Here is a 13,891-nt window from a genome sequence, read left to right as displayed (position 1 = left end):
AACAAAAAAATACATAGAATCTAAAATAAGTATCCACAATTAAATTTATTATAAAATATTATTACAATGCGTTGTTTTAAAGTAATTAATATAATTATTACTTAAAAATTATGTCTATCATATATATTATATCAGAATTATCAATTTCAAAATCGCGCGATTTTAAAGTGCATTCGGCAGTGGTCGTATTTCACTGATCGTATACGATTGCACAAAAACACAACGCGATGCACTTGCGTGTACTACGACGAAAATGTGGACTGTGATCGAGCATACTTCTTATTCATTTTACTACATTCTTTCACCGACTTCTGTGTTTAAGCTGTCGTCTAGCAGCATTAGTTTGCACTTTATTATAAACGTAATTCTCGCGCCTAGCTAAAAACTATTACACTCTCTGTGGTCTTAACTCTTTAAGTAATTTGTTAAAAATAAACGTATTGATATATTTGCTAGATTTTAATTTAAATCATACTTTTTGAACGTTTACTCATGATTAAAAAATACATAATACATTATTTAAATTAGCTAAAATATTTTTAATGTTTATTTTTGATATAAAAAAGATAATTATTTTTAAGAATATTTAATTTAATAATGATATTATATATCATGCATACTTCTTTCCACTTTTTTTAAATTGCTTCTTGTATGTGTTCTGGCTTATGTCCGTTAGTTCTAAACGTTTTCCATACAAAGGGCAAACTATTTCTGGCAAAAGACAATCCAAGTAAAATCTAAAACGTCGTTCAGTTATTTATGTCATTCTCTTTTAAGTAATAAATTTTGTAAATAGTTAATAAAATTTCACATTTTACTTTTTCTTCCATTTTTGTAATCCAAAATTCATGGTCATATTTACGTTAATAACGGGTAATAAAGTAACAAATTTCTCCTCCTGTTATTCACATTTGGCCCATAACCTGGTAATAATATTTATGCTCTTTTTTTAGTTCAATTTTATTATTTTTAATCACGCTATATGGTAACTGAAAATGATAAACATGTTTGAAGTAAAATAAATAGTAAGTAAGATAAAATATTTAACTCATTTTTGTTGGATAGCTTCAAATGCATTTTCTGTGGACCTAGCTACATATGGGCACTTAATTTCTATTATAGCTGTGTTTTCAATCAGGCTGTTGTAAAACAAAAATAAAAAAAGGAAAAGGGCGAGGGATTTAGGATTGAAATGAAAGGGGAAATACGCGGGATCTGACCTTCACTCGGGCGTATGGTTCGAGGGTCTACCGTTGTAAAATAAAGCATGCAGGTTGAGTTCAAATAGTGTTACCTGAATATTTATGTTATCCTTAATGCCGAAGACAGGATTTATGTAATAATAATTTCAACACAAAACAAGTTGATGTCAATTATCAAATGATATAATTATTGTCACTTATTACACAAAATACACAAAAATGATTCATATGGTAAAAGAAATAGTACATGAAACTTAAATAAAATATTTGTACACACTAATTCAAATATTGTCAATATTATATAAACGATACAGAGAAAAATGCGGAGTTTACTTATAAAACTGGACGTGTTCGTTCCGGAGTACGATCGAAACAGGCCGTGTCAGACGAGCCCATGGAGTCCTTTGGTGTCCTTCCAAAGTCCTCTTCCAGACACGTACATGACCATCGGCCTTACATTTATTTAGATTCTTTTGTTGCTATTTTGCTGACATTGTAGAAGGATTTTGTAATACAACGGGGTTGTACATGTTGGGAAGGAACGGATGTGTGTGCATGGCATGATTGTGTGAGTTGTGTGTGTATCTGCAGTCAGTGATAGAAAGTGTTGATTGTGTTTTGTAATTTATTGGTGTGTGGGTAGAAGATGAAAGAATAACAGAAAAACATTTTGTTCGGTTGTGTGAAGGGCCTATTACAACAAGGCCATCTAAATAAAATGATAAATTCTTTAGTTTATGTTATAATGAAAATTATAAATAGTACTACCAGGACTTTCTGCCAAAAAAGCGTACTCCTTAACAATAAATTATCCATTTTCTTGAACATGCTTTTCATAAAGCTGCTCAAAAAGAGTTCTAGCCTGATGCTTCATTTCAATTCCGTAAGACATTTCCTTCGATGTGACACGAGGACCATATAGAAGACTGTACACTTTTTTGCAACAACTTGTATTGACACGCATTTTACAAATATCTCCAAATTTGATGCAGTTAGTCTTTTTTTTCTTTCTATGTACCAATCTTGGCTGTGGCGTTGATCCCTTGTAGTAAATTTTAGTTTTTTTACATCAACTTCGTTTAATTTTACCAAAAAATTACTCATCTTCTCACGTAGCTCTTCTTCAGGTGGAATGTTATCTAAGGGTTCCACTAGACCGTAATCTCTATCGGGACCACTAAATTTAAGTGAATAATTTTTTGAGTTAAAAGCTATTACAGCTACTTCAACCCTAGTACCATAATTATTTTTCTGAGTAAAATTAATTCTTTTACAACCGACATGCTTATTAATTAAGCTATTCAATTGTTCACGTGGATTATTATCTACATTCTCAATTAGACTATCAGCATTAACAGACAGTCTATATAATATATTTTTCATTTGGGACATCATTCCTGCTTTTTCTGCGTCTGGTACTAGATTCATCTCCCCAGGTTTAGATCCAGAACAAAAATACTCCGCGCATTTGTCGTGTTGTCCAAGTCTGTGGTATAAACTGTTTGCTATATCTTTTCTAAGTTCTGAAACAGTTAAAATAAATTCCGTTTAAATTGATACAGTAATACGACAAAATGTAATTAATCATTAATTAACTGGCCATAAAATAATAAATCTAATAAAAAATTTAACTTTTAGATCTTTTTTTAAACGAATATGCGTTTTCCAAAGAATAAAATGAAAATAAATAAGTAAACATCAACAAAATCCGTTATAACATAATTTTAAGACTTTTACATGTTTTTTTACTGTATGTAGTGTTTTTGTGGGCTATTTATTAAGAAAAATACATTGAAGTTATTATTTATGAATTTCTTGTAAAATTTCCTTTATTTGAGTTTTACTTTCATAATTCTAAGTTAAGCAAAAAAAAAGTTATGAGACATAGATCAGTTATTTCAATTAAATTTGCCTCTTCAACTCAACTTAATAGGCCGGGGGGCACGGGTTAACCTTTATGGATCGGTCTCATATTTTGCACAGCTCATTTTTTTGATTATTAAAAAAAAATTAAGGGATAGCACCTTAATGAATAGTTTAATTTAGTTGGGTATCAAATATTAATTAAAAATATAGTTTGAAATGTGTTTTAGACTTTATTTTGGCAACGTTTACGTATTCAATAATATTTACACTGTATCCTTTATTTTGTTGATAATGTAAGATTATGAACACGTGTAGTTAATTTATCAAGTCATCTGTGGAATACCATAGAGATAGTTACTTATTTTTATAATTTAATAACGTTTAATATTTTCACATAGCACGTCTTTAATCGTAAATACTATGCTCGCTATATATATATTAAGTCATAGATAATGATAGTTTTCTTGATAATATGATAATTGTGGTTAAACTAAGTAGACAATTTAAATGTTAGGACAATTTTGTTTTTCATAGAGTTTTTCGATAAATGCATAAAAACTAAGATATATATCATACTGTTTAAAGGCATGATAGTTTAAATAGTTGATTTTAATAATACTTTAGTATAATAATAGTATGTTCTATTGTTCTCTGTTATTTTCTTTTTAAATACCAAGAGTTAATTATAAATGATTACTATGTTTTATATTTAAGTGATCTATTACAATAAAAAATGCGAAAAAAAATAGAGCTTTTCTGATAAATTTACTGTACATAGTAATTATAAAATTAAGATTAATTTGCATTCAAGAAGAGTGCATATTAATCTTAACAATACTATATTTTTCTATTTAATTATGTCAATTTGAAACTTGCAAGTCGAGCTAAAAGTTATGGTAATAAATTCATTTTTTTGTTTTTATTATAAACTTTCACTTTAAAGGACGAAATATAGAAGGTTAAAAATTATTTCTTTTAACATATTAAAAATCAATATCAATAATAATTGGAAAACAATTCAATATAACAATTATATAATATATAATTTTGTTATATTGTTGATTCTAAGAATTACTTATCTGGATATAATTAAGGAAATAGTTGATGTTTCTTCTGTAATTGTCCACCAATTTCTTAGAATTAAACATTATCTATAGATTTGTATCGAAGCGTTTCTTACGATTATGATTTTAATCACTGTCAGATTAAATCTATATTGGACCTTACTATGCCACGTCCCTACTGTGCTGTTTTTTTTTTTTTATTAACTTTAATGCCCGTTTTGACCATGAAAACAAAATAAAGTTCGAAATTTAGATTATATTTATATACTACATAAGCTTTTTAGCGGAAAGCGTAAATTTTTTTCTAACTCAAAAAGATTTAAGGAAAAAATTCATTGCCTCAGGCGGGTTCATACTTGGGGTACTAGGTTCATACCTAGTACCCCAAGCGTGAAAACATAAGTGCTATCGGCTTGGCAACCATTCGTCATATTCTTCATTAGTAAAAATTAGTAATTTAAACTAAATCAAATTTTAAAGCCACTTTTTGCGACACAAAAGAAACAAAAATATTTAAATAAGTTTAACTTTATATTCTACAGTTAAATTAATATCAATTAAATTTATATAATATTCATCAAAATCAGTGTAGTCCCGTTATAAGGTATATTAAATAAATTAAAATACAATACCAAGAATTTTAACACAAAAATAGCATATTTTCGAATATGGTAGCCATTTTCACTATTAAGAAGATATATATTTTGAATTTTTTTTTTCATAGTGCAGTATATTATATAAGATTTAATTTAAGATTTATATATAAAAGTGTCAATATTTCCTGAATATTTTCAAAAATTAAGTTGAAAAAGTTTAATTTATGTGCAAAAATTATTTTTTTAAATCCCCTCCTGTGGGTGGTTAAGTATCAGATTTTCAAAAAATTTATATTAAATGAAAAGGAAATATCTAAGGTTTCAATGTAAAAAGAAATTATGTGATTCGTTCATTTTTCAAAAAGTTATGGCATTTTTAAGTATCAAAATAACATTAATTTTTTACACGAAAATTACATTTTTTGTTAAATTTTAACGATTATTTGTACATAGAAGATAGGTCGTCTGGACAAATTTTTTTTTCTTAACTTATATTACATAATGTAAGTTTTAATTTAATATATGTTAAAAGAACGAAGTATTTCGGGAACATTTTCAAAAGTTAAGTTGAAAAAGTTCTACTTTTTATACGTATGTTTCAATTTTGAACGCCCCCTATATATGGGGAAATTGTCCAATTTTAATAAAAAGTATGTCAAATGAAGGATGTACTTATAATGTATTTAGAAAAAAAAAATTGTGCTGATACATACATTTTTCGTTATAGCACTTTTAAGTTGAAACTTTAAAATCGAAAATTTTAACACAAAATTAGCGTTTTTTTAACTACGGTAGCCGTTTACATGCAGAAGATAAGGAGAAATTGTCCAATTTAAATAATTTAAATAAGTATGTCAAATAAAAGAAGTATTCATAATGTATTTAGGAAAAATAAATTTGTGTTGATACATACATTTTTAAAAAAGTTATAGCAATTTAAAGTTGAAAATATAAAATCAAAAAATGAAAATTTTAACACAAAAATAGCATTTTTTGAACGAAAACAACCGTTGGCACGTAAAAGATGAGCTGTTGGGACAAATTTGTTTTTTTTATTTTATAGTACATAACATAATCTTTAATTTGATACATGTTTATAGGATTCAGTTTTAACCGGAACATTTTCAAGAGTTAAGTTAAAAAAGTTGCTATTTTAAATTCCCCCCTGTGAGCAGGTTATGTGTTAAATTTTCAAATAAATGATATCAAATAAAAAGAAAATATCTAATTTTTCAATATAAAAAAAAGGTTGATTTGTTAATTTTTAAAAAAGTTATGGTTGTTTTAAGAAAAAAAAAAGTGAAAAAATTTCGAAAATTAGCGATTTTTATTTTTGTAATTTTTTTGGATATTTCCCCCATTTGCGGGGAACGAGGGAATTTTTTTCAATTTTTAAGGGTAAAGTCTTCAACAAGATACGATTTGTGATCTTTTGACGTATTGTTGAAAGAAATCGGTACAGTGGGAGCTGAGAAAAAGTGGCAACAGACATAAAAAAAAAAAAACTAAAATATAATTAATAAAATTAGGTAAAATTAATACCTTCTCAACTTCACATCAAAGCTAAAAAAATAGATTTATTTTATTGTAATTTTTCAGCCTTGTATTGATTTAATTTTTTTTTTTATCTGAACAAATCTTTACCATTTTTCATAAATAAAATGAATATCTTAACTTTGTGGTAATAAATACATGTAAAAATAAAATACAATTACTATTTAAATCATATTGCTATAGCAACACGCCAAGTTTAAAACAGAAGTTGAACAGCAAGTTTTATCAATATCAGTCGCTATATCTAAAATATATTTATGTACATGTAATTAGTTTGTGAAAATGGACTTTATGGATATGAAAAAGTTAAGTGAATTACTCAATCCAAAAGTAAATTCTTCAGATAGTGAAGATGATCTTCCCAAACAGTCACTTGTGCAGTTATGTAAGTAATTATAATATTAATTTTTGGAAACAGTATACTTATAATACTTCAATAATAAAAAATAACTAATAAAAAATAAAATTAATAGTTTTAAAACAAAATATATATTATCATATAGTATAGTTTTTGTTTATAAGTCATGTTGGTGTAACATGAGTTAATAGTGTAAACTTAACCTTCGACAACAATGGAGACAAAACGCATTTGAAAGTTTAAGTTTAGTAATAATGAATTAAAATAGTTTTGGCGATATCGTAGTAAGGATATTTATACTAAAAAATTGCATACTTGCGCACAAACGTCAGGAGTTTTAAAAATAAGTGACAATGAACATAAACACAACTCATGGTTCTTTATTGTAAAAGTACTTTTAATGATTCACCGGTATTTATTAGGCGACGATATGTAATTTTAATAGAATCGTTAAGAGATGTACATAAAATTTTATATGCATTATTACCAAATAAAAAGACGAATTCTTATGAAAAATTATTTGGTACTGTTGAAACTCTAGAACCAACTTTGAATCTATCATCGTTAGCCTGTGATTTTAAATTTGCCGCGTTTACTTGTGTGAAAACTTAGATCAAAATTAGGAGACCTAGACCTAATTTCTTATAATAGAACCGGTTAGGAATTCGAAAAACTTAAAAGCATTAGGTTACATTAATTTAATAAGATTATAATCTGTATTATCATCGAAATATCTATCACTTAAATGACAGTGTCAAATCGTCGGTAAGGAAAAGTATTACTCGGATAAAACTATTCAAATAAATATTTTAATGTAGAAAAGAAATCTCATTAGTCATAAAAAGACAATTTTGTCATTTACCAAAACAAAATATTCTAAAATGTATAATTAAAATCTGTTGGACATTCCCACTAACGTCATACAAAATTTCACAAATATTTAACAAAAAAAACCCAGCATAGGGGGGTCGTGGCACAGTAGACGTGGTATAGTTGGGTCAAGTATAATGATATCTGACAGTGATTAAAATCACTATCATAAGAAACGCTTCGATGCAAATCTTTAAATAGTGTTTAATTTTAAAAAATTGGTGGATTATTCAAAAAACTACATGATCTGCTATTTCCTGATTAATATCCTGATTAAGATAAAGTATGTCGAATGAAAAAGGGATTATTAAAAAATATTATTTCTCATAAATAAAATTGTGTTGATCCTTACACTTTTCAATAAGTTATAGCATTATAAAGTAAAAAATGTAAATTATGAAATCGAGAATTTTCACACAAAAATAGCATTCGGTAGCCATTTTCACCATGAAAACAAAATAAAGTCCGAAATTTTTTTTTTTCATAATAAAGTACATTACATTAATTTTAATTTAAGATATATATAAAAGTGTCAGACCTTCCGGAACACTTTCAAAAGTTAAGTTGAAAAAGTTGTAATGTTGAATCCCCTCTGTGGGCAGGTAAAAGGTCATATTTATAAAAAAAATATACCGAAGGATAGGTAAATACATCATGCATCTATAAAAAAAAATTTATATTGATTTGAATATTTTTAAAAGAGTTATGTCAATTTTAAGTAAAAAAAATGGAAAAAATGACAAAATTTACCGATTTTAAAAATTGTAATTTTTTTGGAATATTCCCCCATCATTGGGAACGAGGGAAAATTTTGCAATTTTTAAGGGTAAAGTCTTCAACAAGATACGATTTGTGATCTTTTGACGTATTGTTGAAAGAAATCGGTTCGGTGAGAGTTGAGAAAAAGTGTTAACAGACACAAAAAAAAAACACATCATAGTAAAACTAATACCTTCTCAGCTTCGCATCGAAGCTAAAATTACAATAAACCTATATAATAGTAAACTATTTAAAAAAAAATAACTGAATGACTTTGTATCGCCAGAGTCGTTAAATTTGTTTAAAAGGTTTAATGCAAAAAGTGGTAACAGACACAAAAAAAAAACACATCATAGTAAAACTAATACCTTCTCAGCTTCGCATCGAAGCTAAAATTACAATAAACCTATATAATAGTAAACTATTTAAAAAAAAATAACTGAATGACTTTGTATCGCCAGAGTCGTTAAATTTGTTTAAAAGGTTTAATGCAAAAAGTGGTAACAGACACAAAAAAAAAACACATCATAGTAAAACTAATACCTTCTCAGCTTCGCATCGAAGCTAAAATTACAATAAACCTATATAATAGTAAACTATTTAAAAAAAAATAACTGAATGACTTTGTATCGCCAGAGTCGTTAAATTTGTTTAAAAGGTTTAATGCAAAAAGTGGTAACAGACACAAAAAAAAAACACATCATAGTAAAACTAATACCTTCTCAGCTTCGCATCGAAGCTAAAATTACAATAAACCTATATAATAGTAAACTATTTAAAAAAAAATAACTGAATGACTTTGTATCGCCAGAGTCGTTAAATTTGTTTAAAAGGTTTAATGCAAAAAGTGGTAACAGACACAAAAAAAAAACACATCATAGTAAAACTAATACCTTCTCAGCTTCGCATCGAAGCTAAAATTACAATAAACCTATATAATAGTAAACTATTTAAAAAAAAATAACTGAATGACTTTGTATCGCCAGAGTCGTTAAATTTGTTTAAAAGGTTTAATGCAAAAAGTGGTAACAGACACAAAAAAAAAACACATCATAGTAAAACTAATACCTTCTCAGCTTCGCATCGAAGCTAAAATTACAATAAACCTATATAATAGTAAACTATTTAAAAAAAAATAACTGAATGACTTTGTATCGCCAGAGTCGTTAAATTTGTTTAAAAGGTTTAATGCAAAAAGTGGTAACAGACACAAAAAAAAAACACATCATAGTAAAACTAATACCTTCTCAGCTTCGCATCGAAGCTAAAATTACAATAAACCTATATAATAGTAAACTATTTAAAAAAAAATAACTGAATGACTTTGTATCGCCAGAGTCGTTAAATTTGTTTAAAAGGTTTAATGAAAAAAGTGGTAACAGACACACAAAAAAAAAAAAAACACATAGTAAAATTAATACCTTCTTAGCTTCGTATCGAAGCTAAAAAAATTGTTTTAAATTAATACTGATTTTGATTATTAATATGTTAAGAATAAGGAAAATGACATATTTAACCTATTTTTTTAATCGTTTAAAGTTGATTTTTGTGAATGTTTATATTAAAAAAAAATTTATTTATTTTACCATAACTTTTAGCTCAATTGGCAAGTTTGAAATTGACATTAAATAGAAAATTTTATGAGAATTAAAAAAATTGTACCGTTAAGAATAATATGCAGTTAAGAAGTTTTATAATTACTATTTATCAGGGTAGCTCATTATTTTTTTGCATTTTTATCCTAATAGATAACTTAAATAGAAATAATAGTAATCATTTCCTAGTTTTTGGTGTTAAAAAGATTCTACAATTGAAATATGAACTTAATTAATTTTAATGATTTACTTTAACTAAAATAACTAATCAAAAAAAAGTTTTTAAAAAGATATAAAAATCCATTGTTAATTCAGGAGAAATTAACAATAATTTTTTTTTTAGAAATGATTTATATAGCAACATGTTACCAAAATATTTGGAATATTATAGTAATAGCACACACAAATACAGTAAAAAAAATGATTAAAATACAAAGTAAAATGATTTCATTTTGTATTTGAAACCTATCATATCGAACTTAATGCGTCAATAAATACTTTGAAAATATTATAAATGATTTTAATTGTCTGTATGGAGAACATGGGATAAGTAACTGTTTAATTGGTAAATTAGAATTTTTTTCAATTTTTGAGGGTAATATCTTCAACTAGATACGAATTGTAGTCATTTGACATATCGTTGAAAAAAGTAGGTCAAGTTATAGCAGAGAAAATAAATGATAGTCACAAAAAAATATCTTTTCAGCTTTGCATTGAATCTAAAATTTAAAATATAGTAAAATAATTTTAATATAAATAAGAAATTTCTTCTCGCGAATGGCGACTACAGTGATGGGATCCTTGATCTTTATTGAAGTTATTGAATCTAAGTGAGATAAAAATTAAAGCAGGTAAAAATTTATTCTAACAAAAAGAATTAAAAAAAAATGCATTGCCATACGCGGGTCGGAACCTTGTACCCTAAGCGCGTAAAATACAAGTTTTACCTATTCGGCAACCGTACGTCACTACCTTGGCCTGAAAAAATTGGCTATTTAAGCTAGTTCAAATTTCAAAGTTATTTTTCTTGACTTAAAAAAGCAAAAAAATTTAAATAAGTTTAACTTTCTATGCTATATCAATTTTTTATTTATATAATATTTATGAAAATTTGTACTCCCCTTGTGAAGTATTTTAAAATAAAATACAATACCCAGAATTTTAACACAAAAATAGCATATTTTTGAATATGGTAATCATTTTCACCATAAAGACAAATTCAGAGGTAAATTTTTTTTTTCAAATTAAAGTATATTACATACGCTTTAATTTAAGTTATATATAAAAGTTTCAGTATTTCTGGAACACTTTCAAAAATTAAATTGAAAATGTCCTAGTTTCAATACGCATGTTTAAAGTTTTGACCCCCCCTTGTATAAAAGGATATGATTCGATTTACAAAAATAGCGTACAGATGAAAGAAGTTTATAATAATTTATTATAAAAAAATAATAATATTGATCCATACATTTTCCAAAAATTTATAGCATTATTAAGTTAAAAATATAAAAAATAATTATTTTACAAAAATTGTATTTTTTTTATTAACTTTGATGTTTATTTTTACCATGAAGACAAGTCCAGGGGTCAAATTTTTTTTTCAAATTAAATTATATTACATTAGCTTTAATTTAAAGTATATATAAAAGTGTCAGTATTTCTGGAATATTTTCAAAAGTTAATTTTTTGTAAAAAAGTTACCATTTTGAAACCCTTCATGTGGGCTAGTAAAAGGGTCAAATGTTCACAAAAATAAATGAAATGATAGGTAAATACCTAAGGTATCTATAAAAAAAATATATATGATGAAAGGTAATTTTTAAAAAAGTTATGGCAATTTTAAGTAAAAAAAATTGAAAAAATATCGAAAATTAGCGATTTTTAAATTTGTAATTTTTTTAAGGGATTTCCCCCGTTTACGGAAAACGATGGAATTTTTTTTCAAATTTTGAGGGTAATGTCTTTGACTAGATACGCTTTGTGATCTTTTAACATAATTTTCATCAAAATCGGTCCAGTGAGAGCGGAGATTGAGCGTTCACAGTACACACACACACAAAAAAAAACATCATAGTACTAGTAATAAGGTAGTAATACCTTCTCAGCTTCGCATTGAAGCTCAAAATATGTACATAATTTAAAAATAATTATCATTTCGTAGATCTTATGAATATTTTCTAAAAATGATTATTAATTTATATAAATATATACTACAGGCAAATCAAAAACCGGTAAAGATGTTAAAATAATTACTAAAGACTGCATTACGAATGAAAAATCGAATGCATCAGGTAAAATCATTGAGATACAAACCATTAATGATTTACAAAAGGATATATGGCAAATCGATGACATCATTGCTGTTCCTGAAGCTATTGATGTTAAAGCAGATATAAGATCCAAACCAGAATATGAAGTTAAATTCCAACAGTATGTAGGAACTGAAGATGTATTTTTGCAGGTAGAATAACCCAAAAATAATTGAATAATTTATTTTTCCGAAAAAATATTTACATTTGTAAGTTATCACTTTAGATGATAAAAACAGTAACATTTATGTTTTATATTCATTGAGGGTTTAGATTTAAAATATAAGTATGAATTATGTAGTTTTCTTCTTATTAATCATCCAATTTAATTAAAGGTATGAATGAATGAAGTCAGTTATTAATTCTGATCATAACAGTATTTTTAAATTTAGTGTAGTATTATTAAATTTTATGATAAATATTTAAATTTTATTTTAAACTATTATTAGGTTCGATGCGAAAATATTGTTTTACCACGATGTGCGCTTTTTAATATCTGTCCATGAAAATTCTCAGTTCACACTGAAACAAATTTGTTGAAATAATCGTTTAAAGAACCTGATTTTAATATAGTTGAACATATCAGCACCGAAAATTAAAAAAAAAAAACCCTCAGTTTAAAAGAATAAATTTATAACTGCATTTTCAAAATTATTTATTGGGTTTTAAATTTGCTAAATTATTTCTAAATATATAAGATACAAAAAGCTATTTTTCGTATACTTTTTGTGGAAATCTAATAAAAAAATTGAAAATAATCAGAATTTGAAAGAGGCTTGCAAAATAAATTTAATAGCTCAATTTTTGAAAATGTTCCAAAATATTTGCTTAATTTTAATCTATATCAAATTTAAGCTTTTTAAGAGTACTTCATTATTAAAAAAAGATAAATATCTCCGTATTTTTTCTATGACTTATTTGACATTAAAGCTAAAAAAAACAATTTTTTTTATTTTGCTATTAATATTTAAAAATAAACTTTTTTAAATAATTAATAGCATGCCATTATTTATTTCAAATAACAGGAAATCTTTTTAATATGTTTATTTTTTTTTATTGTAGTTAAACTACAATATTTATTTTAAATTTAATTAGCATTTTACTTATTACATTGCAGACCTTTAGCGTGCCTCAACTTTAAAAATACCAATAGCCCCCGAAATCGTCAGTAGGATGGGTTAGGCTGGCACTAACAAATTATTATTATTATTATTAAAAATATAGAAGCATTAAAGTTATATTTAGTCGTTTAAGTATGATTCTGTTACAGATGGGATTAAAAACGCCATTGACATCGAGTTGTGAAGCAATGGTTATAATTGTAAAATTGCCAAATGAACAATATGCTGATATTTGTATGGATGTTAGCGATGAAGCGGTAGAAGTGAGAAGTCCCAAATACAGGATGCATTTGCCATTCCAACATAATGTCCATAAACAATTGTCTAAATCTTCGTGGAATTCAAATACCAGTACACTAACAATAACAGTTTTTTTAAAAAGAGAATTCGATTTTGATAATTTCTAAATAATTTTTAACGCCATATTTTTCATTGGAACTAGATATTCGCCAACTTAATTATTATGTACATTTTTTTATTTTAAATTATTTGTTTTTAACTACATATAAGTTATTAAAACAATTAAAGTAATCATTATAAGAACAATATAAGAAGTATTAAAATGTATTATTAGAAACTATTGAATGAAGTTTATAT

General features: G+C 25.9%; 1 protein-coding gene across 1 annotated transcript; it reads left to right on the top strand.

The window, feature by feature from the left end:
* Positions 1-6,508: 6,508 nt before the first annotated feature.
* LOC126899830 (dynein axonemal assembly factor 6) lies at positions 6,509-13,815 on the top strand. The gene is made up of 3 exons (XM_050675060.1): positions 6,509-6,667; positions 12,081-12,325; positions 13,444-13,815. The coding sequence occupies exons 1-3, from the start codon at positions 6,565-6,567 to the stop codon at positions 13,699-13,701; spliced, it is 606 nt and encodes a 201-aa protein (XP_050531017.1). The 5' UTR covers positions 6,509-6,564; the 3' UTR covers positions 13,702-13,815.
* The last annotated feature ends 76 nt before the right edge of the window (positions 13,816-13,891 follow it).

The sequence above is a fragment of the Daktulosphaira vitifoliae genome, unplaced genomic scaffold (genome assembly GCF_025091365.1).
Source record: "Daktulosphaira vitifoliae isolate Bord-2020 unplaced genomic scaffold, ASM2509136v1 Scaffold_2, whole genome shotgun sequence".
Taxonomy (NCBI): Eukaryota; Metazoa; Arthropoda; class Insecta; order Hemiptera; family Phylloxeridae; genus Daktulosphaira; species Daktulosphaira vitifoliae.
This window is presented reverse-complemented; position numbering and strand designations above follow the sequence as displayed.